Genomic DNA, 10,778 nt, shown 5'->3' with positions numbered 1-10,778 from the left:
AGGTCAGAGGAGACATAAAATATTGTGGAGAGGATGGGGGGGGGGGAGGGAGAGGATGGGGGGGGGGGAGAGAGAGGATGGGGGGGGGGGAGAGAGAGAAGCACAAACCTCCCCCACTTATTACAGCCACGCCCTCCCCCCCCAGACAGACAAGTGTCCCCCACTCCTGATGGAGGGATCTATAGGAACACAACAGTAATAAGGGCCCCCAGCTCTCTGCCCCCCATCAGCCTCTGTCACAGGAATTATCTGTAAACCATCAGCATCTGCTATCAGGGAGTCCCCAATATACGTGTGTGCCCCCCCAATATACGTGCGTGCCCCCCCCCAATATACGTGTGCCCCCCAATATACGTGTGTGTGCCCCCAATATACATGCGTGCCCCCCAATATACGTGCGTGCCCCCCAATATACGTGTGTGCCCCCCAATATACGTGTGTGTGCCCCCAATATACGTGTGTGTGCCCCCCAATATACGTGTGTGTGCCCCCAATATACGTGTGTGCCCCCCCAATATACGTGCGTGCCCCCCCAATATACGTGCGTGCCCCCCAATATACGTGCGTGCCCCCAATATACGTGTGCGTGCCCCCAATATACGTGCGTGCCCCCCAATATACGTGTGTGTGCCCCCCAATATACGTGTGTGCCCCCCAATATACATGCGTGCCCCCAATATACGTGCGTGCCCCCCAATATACGTGTGTGTGCCCCCAATATACGTGTGTGCCCCCCAATATACGTGTGTGTGCCCCCCATATACGTGCGTGCCCCCCAATATACGTGTGTGTGCCCCCCAATATACGTGTGTGTGCCCCCCAATATACGTGTGTGCCCCCAATATACGTGTGTGCCCCCCAATATACGTGTGTGTGCCCCCCAATATACGTGCGTGCCCCCCAATATACGTGTGTGTGCCCCCAATATACGTGCGTGCCCCCAATATACGTGTGTGTGCCCCCCAATATACGTGTGTGTGCCCCCCAATATACGTGCGTGCCCCCCAATATACGTGTGTGTGCCCCCCAATATACGTGCGTGCCCCCAATATACGTGTGTGTGCCCCCCAATATACGTGTGTGCCCCCCAATATACGTGTGTGCCCCCCCAATATACGTGCGTGCCCCCCAATATACGTGCGTGCCCCCAATATACGTGTGTGTGCCCCCCCAATATACGTGTGTGTGCCCCCCAATATACGTGCGTGCCCCCAATATACGTGTGTGCCCCCCAATATACGTGTGTGCCCCCCAATATACGTGTGTGCCCCCCAATATACGTTCACAAAAATGTGCTCCCTTATTACTATTATGTTCCGTCCTCTATGGATCCGTCCATCAGGAGTGGGGGAGACTTGTCTGTCGGGGGGGCGTGGCTGCAATAGGTGGGGGAGCCTCTTCCTCCTCCTCCCTGGCTGTTCTATAAGCACTCGCAGCACACCTGGATCCGCCCACTGCTCCGCCCTCCTCTGCATCCTTATGGGCCGGCTCTGAGGGTGGGACATGCAGACCGCCCCGCCTACCTACTTCTCGCTCTCCGCTTTGCCAGATGCCCAGCAGGCAAACTCAAACTTCTCTCCTCCTGTGATCAGAAGACATAAAAATCCAAATCCCCAGCAAGTGGCCCCCTTTCCCCCGTGCCCTAAGGCGGCTGCCTATACTGCCTTCCCTCCCCTTCAGAATATTTCCTCATTGTCTCCTTCATGGCCGTTATTTAATGGTGGGCGGAGCTTGGTAATAGCGGCGCGTCATTGTGATTCTGTATTCCATCCATATGAATGTGGGAGTCTCTTTCATGTTCGGTTCACATTACTGCGACCTGAAAGTCGTGCGACTTGATGTATCCCGAATACGACTTTGATGGGACTTGTGCAGGAAGGCAGAGAGAAGATCATACAGGAAGACACCGCACACTGCCTGAGTATTCTTCCTGTAATGTCCGATCCAAATCGCATCAATAGAGAGGAATCTGACACTTCAAGGCGACTTCCATGAAACTCTTTGTGCACAAGTCGGATAGAAGTCGCCTTGAAGTAGAGGAACCTTTTCTAAAGTCGGAGCGACTTCAGTGGTGCTAATGAAGAGGCGGCTCTCATTGACTAACATGGGAATTCACATGTCATGCGACTTCGGGCCTCACAAGTCACAGCAGAGTGAACCGCGACTTCGGCTGGGTTCACATATATATGAAATGTAAATCGCATACAATTGGCTGACATGTGAATGTGACCCCCTCTCAATGGAGCCGGGTCACACGCGTTTGGGGCGGCTCGGTGTGGTTTCAAAAAGGAGATCTGTGCGATTTTGGGGCCAGTTCAGGTGTGAATTCCGACAAAAAAGTGCAACTGAATCACAACGGAACCGCCCCTGACACGCCCCCCAACCATTATCATCCAAGTACCGCCCCTGACACGCCCCCCAACCATTATCATCCAGGTACCGCCCCTGACACGTCCCCAACCATCATCATCCAGGTACCGCCCCCGACACGCCTCCACCACCATCATCATCATCCAGGTACCACCCCCATCATCATCCAGGTACCACCCCCGACACGCCTCCACCACCACCATCATCTCCAGGTACCACCCCCGACACGCCTCCACCACCATCATCATCATCATCCAGGTACCACCCCCGACACGCCTCCACCACCATCATCCAGGTACCACCCCCGACACGCCTCCACCACCATCATCATCATCATCCAGGTACCACCCCCGACACGCCTCCACCACCATCATCATCCAGGTACCACCCCCGACACGCCTCCACCACCATCATCATCATCCAGGTACCGCCCCCGACACGCCTCCACCACCATCATCATTATCCAGGTACCGCCCCCGACACGCCTCCACCACCATCATCATCATCATCCAGGTACCACCCCCTACACGCCTCCACCACCATCATCATTATCCAGGTACCACCCCGACACGCCTCCACCACCATCATCATCATCATCCAGGTACCACCCCCGACACGCCTCCACCACCATCATCATCATCATCCAGGTACCACCCCCGACACGCCTCCACCACCATCATCATCATCATCCAGGTACCACCCCCGACACGCCTCCACCACCATCATCATCATCATCCAGGTACCACCCCCGACACGCCTCCACCACCATCATCATCATCATCCAGGTACCACCCCCGACACGCCTCCACCATCATCATCATCATCCAGGTACCACCCCCGACACGCCTCCACCACCATCATCATCATCATCATCCAGGTACCACCCCCGACACGCTCCACCACCACCATCATCATCATCATCCAGGTACCACCCCGACACGCCTCCACCATCATCATCATCATCCAGGTACCACCCCCGACACGCCTCCACCATCATCATCATCATCCAGGTACCACCCCCGACACGCCTCCACCATCATCATCATCATCCAGGTACCACCCCCAACACGCCTCCACCATCATCATCATCCAGGTACCACCCCCGACACGCCTCCACCACCATCATCATCATCATCATCCAGGTACCACCCCGACACGCCTCCACCACCATCATCATCATCATCAGGTACCACCCCCTACACGCCTCCACCACCATCATCATTATCCAGGTACCACCCCCGACACGCCTCCACCACCATCATCATCATCATCCAGGTACCACCCCCGACACGCCTCCACCACCATCATCATCATCATCCAGGTACCACCCCCGACACGCCTCCACCACCATCATCATCATCCAGGTACCACCCCCGACACGCCTCCACCACCATCATCATCATCCAGGTACCACCCCCGACACGCCTCCACCACCATCATCATCATCATCCAGGTACCACCCCCTACACGCCTCCACCACCATCATCATCATCATCCAGGTACCACCCCCGACACGCCTCCACCACCATCATCATCATCATCATCCAGGTACCACCCCCGACACGCCTCCACCATCATCATCATCATCATCCAGGTACCACCCCCGACACGCCTCCACCACCACCATCATCATCATCCAGGTACCACCCCCGACACGCCTCCACCACCATCATCATCATCATCCAGGTACCACCCCCGACACGCCTCCACCACCACCATCATCATCATCATCCAGGTACCACCCCCGACACGCCTCCACCACCATCATCATCATCCAGGTACCACCCCCGACACGCCTCCACCACCATCATCATCATCATCCAGGTACCACCCCCGACACGCCTCCACCACCATCATCATCATCCAGGTACCACCCCCGACACGCCTCCACCACCACCATCATCATCATCCAGGTACCACCCCCGACACGCCTCCACCACCATCATCATCATCATCCAGGTACCACCCCCGACACGCCTCCACCACCACCATCATCATCATCATCCAGGTACCACCCCCGACACGCCTCCACCACCATCATCATCATCCAGGTACCACCCCCGACACGCCTCCACCACCATCATCATCATCATCCAGGTACCACCCCCGACACGCCTCCACCACCATCATCATCATCCAGGTACCACCCCCGACACGCCTCCACCACCACCATCATCATCATCCAGGTACCACCCCCGACACGCCTCCACCACCATCATCATCATCCAGGTACCACCCCCGACACGCCTCCACCACCATCATCATCATCATCCAGGTACCACCCCCGACACGCCTCCACCATCATCATCATCATCCAGGTACCACCCCCGACACGCCTCCACCACCATCATCATCATCATCCAGGTACCACCCCCGACACGCCTCCACCACCATCATCATCATCCAGGTACCACCCCCGACACTCCTCCACCACCATCATCATCATCCAGGTACCACCCCCGACACGCCTCCACCACCATCATCATCATCCAGGTACCACCCCGACACGCCTCCACCACCATCATCATCCAGGTACCACCCCCGACACGCCTCCACCACCATCATCATCTCCAGGTACCACCCCCGACACGCCTCCACCACCATCATTATCATCATCCAGGTACCACCCCCGACACGCCTCCACCACCATCATCATCATCATCCAGGTACCACCCCCGACACGCCTCCACCACCACCATCATCATCATCCAGGTACACCCCCTACACGCCTCACCACCATCATCATCATCATCCAGGTACCACCCCGACACGCCTCCACCACCATCATCATCATCATCCAGGTACCACCCCCGACACGCCTCCACCACCATCATCATCATCATCCAGGTACCACCCCCGACACGCCTCCACCACCATCATCATCTCCAGGTACCACCCCCGACACGCCTCCACCACCATCATTATCATCATCCAGGTACCACCCCCGACACGCCTCCACCACCATCATCATCATCATCATCCAGGTACCACCCCCGACACGCCTCCACCACCACCATCATCATCATCCAGGTACCACCCCCTACACGCCTCCACCACCATCATCATCATCATCAGGTACCACCCCCGACACGCCTCCACCACCATCATCATCATCATCCAGGTACCACCCCCGACACGCCTCCACCACCATCATCATCATCATCATCCAGGTACCACCCCAACACGCCTCCACCACCAATATCATCATCCAGGTACCACCCCTGACACGCCTCCACCACCATCATCATCATCCAGGTACCACCCCCGACACGCCTCCACCACCCTCATCATCATCATCCAGGTACCACCCCCGACACGCCTCACCACCATCATCATCATCATCATCCAGGTACCGCCCCCGACACGCCTCCACCACCATCATCATCATCATCCAGGTACCACCCCCGACACGCCTCCACCACCATCATCATCATCATCCAGGTACCACCCCTGACACGCCCTCCACCACCATCATCATCATCCAGGTACCACCCCCGACACTCCTCCACCACCATCATCATCATCCAGGTACCACCCCGACACGCCTCCACCACCATCATCATCATCATCCAGGTACCACCCCGACACGCCTCCACCACCATCATCATCATCATCCAGGTACCACCCCCGACACGCCTCCACCACCATCATCATCATCATCATCCAGGTACCGCCCCGACACGCCTCCACCACCATCATCATCATCATCCAGGTACCGCCCCCGACACGCCTCCACCACCATCATCATCATCATCAGGTACCACCCCGACACGCCTCCACCACCATCATCATCATCATCCAGGTACCACCCCCGACACGCCTCCACCACCATCATCATCATCATCATCCAGGTACCACCCCCGACACGCCTCCACCACCATCATCATCATCCAGGTACCACCCCCGACACGCTCCACCACCATCATCATCATCATCCAGGTACCACCCCTGACACGCCTCCACCATCATCATCATCATCCAGGTACCACCCCCGACACGCCTCCACCACCACCATCATCATCATCATCCAGGTACCACCCCCGACACGCCTCCACCACCATCATCATCATCCAGGTACCACCCCTGACACGCCTCCACCACCATCATCCAGGTACCACCCCGACACGCCTCCACCACCATCATCATCATCATCCAGGTACCACCCCCGACACGCCTCCACCACCACCATCATCATCATCCAGGTACCACCCCCGACACGCCTCCACCACCATCATCATCATCATCCAGGTACCACCCCCGACACGCCTCCACCACCATCATCATCATCCAGGTACCACCCCTGACACGCCTCCACCACCATCATCATCATCCAGGTACCACCCCCAACACGCCTCCACCACCATCATCATCATCATCATCCAGGTACCACCCCCGACACGCCTCCACCACCACCATCATCATCATCCAGGTACCACCCCCGACACGCCTCCACCACCATCATCATCATCATCATCCAGGTACCACCCCCGACACGCCTCCACCATCATCATCATCATCCAGGTACCACCCCCGACACGCCTCCACCACCATCATCATCATCATCCAGGTACCACCCCCGACACGCCTCCACCACCACCATCATCATCATCCAGGTACCACCCCCGACACGCCTCCACCACCACCATCATCATCATCCAGGTACCACCCCTGACACGCCTCCACCACCATCATCATCATCCAGGTACCACCCCCGACACTCCTCCACCACCATCATCATCATCCAGGTACCACCCCCGACACGCCTCCACCACCATCATCATCATCCAGGTACCACCCCCGACACGCCTCCACCACCATCATCATCATCCAGGTACCACCCCCGACACGCCTCCACCATCATCATCATCATCCAGGTACCACCCCCGACACGCCTCCACCACCACCATCATCATCATCCAGGTACCACCCCTGACACGCCTCCACCACCATCATCATCATCCAGGTACCACCCCCGACACTCCTCCACCACCATCATCATCATCCAGGTACCACCCCCGACACGCCTCCACCACCATCATCATCATCCAGGTACCACCCCCGACACGCCTCCACCACCATCATCATCATCCAGGTACCACCCCCGACACGCCTCCACCACCACCATCATCATCCAGGTGAAAGAAAGGTCCAGGACACCCAACTTGTCAGCTTCCAGGAGATGTCCCCGGAACATTCACATCCGGAGTCCACAAACAATGATTACGGGGGGGGGGGGGGGGGGGGGGCACACGGGGAACGTTGGTCATATCCCACCAATCGCACTGCCACCTAATATTACCAAAACTCTGTTCTTCATCTCCCCATTCCTCCCTGTATACAGTATATAGATCAGTAATGTAGGACCTGGAGCGCCCTCTGGTGGATGTATGTGATCCTAACAGACAGAAGCACAAAGAATGTTTAATGGAAAGAACATCGACTTGTATCGATCGGATCTGTTTTTTTGGGGGGCTATAAATGTCTCTTTGCCAGGCGGAGTGCAGGGAGATGCTTCCTTCATACTGTATGGTAGGAAATAGTTTGGGGGGGGGGGTAAAAATGTGACTCAACCACATGTACTTATCACCTTCCCAACCACAAGTGGGAATCTATCCACAGCGAGTCTTCAGAGGTGAGACGATCTCTGACGCAATGCTGATGACTCCGGACCCTCCGACGCGCTTCGCCGCTGACTTATTACCAGAGCTGGGTGTGGAGAGCGTCCCAGCATCCAGAACCCCCGTGCTGAGAGGTCACTGCCAGGCTATCCCTGCAATGTCTGGGGGGGCGGGGCACTATAAAAGTACTTTATTCTTCTACACAGCATGGAGACATCGGCCCTTCGGGGACACCAGAGGCATGCTGGGAGTAGGCGGGGTCATCACCGGCCCTGTAATGGTTTTTACAGCCCAGATCCTCCTCTTCTTGGGTCCCCTGGTGACCACCCTGGCTCCTCCCCCCTGCCTCCTTGTGCGATTACCTACAGGACATGTTTAGGTAAGAAGTCTTATTATCAGACAGGAGGGCGGAGTCGAGTCCTTGCTGGAGGGGGGATGGGGGAGGTCGGGAGACAACAGCTGTAATCCGACATCTGGCTGACAGCGGCCATCATAGATTCATAACATACAAATGTCTTTCCAATGACAACAAAACGCGTTGCGTCTTTGCGTCTTACCTGCTTCCAACCGGCCGAGGCCAAAATAGCTGAAGAGCTTCAGGAGGAGCTTCTCCTCGATCTGAACGGTGAACTTCTGTGCCGTGATCAGGAGGTGCTGGAAACACAACAACATTCGTTACATTCTCACCTCCAACGTACCGCTACATTATTACATCGCACTGCTACATTATTACATCAGATCGCTACATTATTACATCGCACCGCTACATTATTACATCGCACCGCTACATTATTACATCAGATCGCTACATTATTACATCAGATCGCTACATTATTACATCAGATCGCTACATTATTACATCAGATCGCTACATTATTACATCGCACCTCTACATTATTACATCGCACCTCTACATTATTACATCGCACCTCTACATTATTACATCGCACCGCTACATTATTACATCGCACCGCTACATTATTACATCAGATCGCTACATTATTACATCAGATCGCTACATTATTACATCAGATCGCTACATTATTACATCAGATCGCTACATTATTACATCAGATCGCTACATTATTACATCGCACCTCTACATTATTACATCGCACCTCTACATTATTACATCAGATCGCTACATTATTACATCACACCTCTACATTATTACATCGCACCTCTACATTATTACATCGCACCGCTACGTTATTACATCGCACCGCTACGTTATTACATCGCACCTCTACATTATTACATCGCACCGCTACATTATTACATCGCACCTCTACATTATTACATCGCACCTCTACATTATTACATCGCACCGCTACGTTATTACATCGCACCTCTACATTATTACATCGCACCTCTACATTATTACATCGCACCTCTACATTATTACATCGCACCTCTACATTATTACATCGCACCGCTACGTTATTACATCGCACCTCTGCATTATTACATCGCACCTCTGCATTATTACATCGCACCTCTACATTATTACATCGCACCTCTACATTATTACATCGCACCGCTACATTATTACATCGCACCTCTACATTATTACATCGCACCTCTACATTATTACATCGCACCTCTACATTATTACATCGCACCGCTACATTATTACATCGCACCGCTACATTATTACATCGCGCCTCTACATTATTACATCGCGCCTCTACATTATTACATCGCACCGCTACATTATTACATCGCGCCTCTACATTATTACATCGCGCCTCTACATTATTACATCGCGCCGCTACATTATTACATCGCGCCGCTACATTATTACATCGCGCCTCTACATTATTACATCGCGCCTCTGCATTATTACATCGCACCTCTACATTATTACATCGCACCTCTACATTATTACATCGCACCGCTACATTATTACATCGCGCCTCTACATTATTACATCGCGCCGCTACATTATTACATCGCACCTCTACATTATTACATCGCACCTCTACATTATTACATCGCGCCGCTACATTATTACATTGCACCTCTACATTATTACATCGCACCTCTACATTATTACATCGCACCGCTACATTATTACATCGCAATTATTACATCGCACCTCTACATTATTACATCGCAATTATTACATCGCACCTCTACATTATTACATCGCACCTCTACATTATTACATCGCACCTCTACATTATTACATCGCACCTCTACATTATTACATCGCACCTCTACATTATTACATCGCACCTCTACATTATTACATCGCACCTCTACATTACTACATCGCACCTCTACATTACTACATCGCAATTATTACATCGCACCTCTACATTATTACATTGCACCGCTACATTATTACATCGCACCGCTACATTATTACATTGCACCGCTACATTATTACATCGCACCTCTACATTATTACATCGCACCTCTACATTATTACATCGCACCGCTACATTATTACATCGCACCGCTACATTATTACATCGCACCGCTACATTATTACATCGCACCGCTACATTATTACATCGCACCGCTACATTATTACATCGCACCTCTACATTATTACATCGCGCCTCTACATTATTACATCGCGCCGCTACATTATTACATCGCACCTCTACATTATTACATCGCACCTCTACATTATTACATCGCACCGCTACATTATTACATCGCGCTTATACATTATTACATCGCGCCGCTACATTATTACATCGCGCCTCTACATTATTACATCGCACCGCTACATTATTACATCGCAATTATTACATCGCACCTCTACATTATTACATCGCA

The 10,778-nt window shown here is 53.5% G+C and overlaps 1 protein-coding gene across 1 annotated transcript in view; it reads right to left on the bottom strand.

The window, feature by feature from the left end:
- VPS13D (vacuolar protein sorting 13 homolog D) overlaps positions 1–10,778 on the bottom strand; it is a gene marked incomplete at its 5' end in the record, with an annotated part of 401,105 nt that overhangs the window by 146,720 nt on the left and 243,607 nt on the right. The window contains 1 exon segment of the mRNA XM_073603729.1: positions 8,546–8,642. Within this exon segment, the coding sequence (XP_073459830.1) occupies positions 8,546–8,642 (97 nt within the window).

Source organism: Aquarana catesbeiana, linkage group LG10, assembly GCF_042186555.1.
Source record: "Aquarana catesbeiana isolate 2022-GZ linkage group LG10, ASM4218655v1, whole genome shotgun sequence".
NCBI lineage: Eukaryota > Metazoa > Chordata > Amphibia > Anura > Ranidae > Aquarana > Aquarana catesbeiana.
This window is presented reverse-complemented; position numbering and strand designations above follow the sequence as displayed.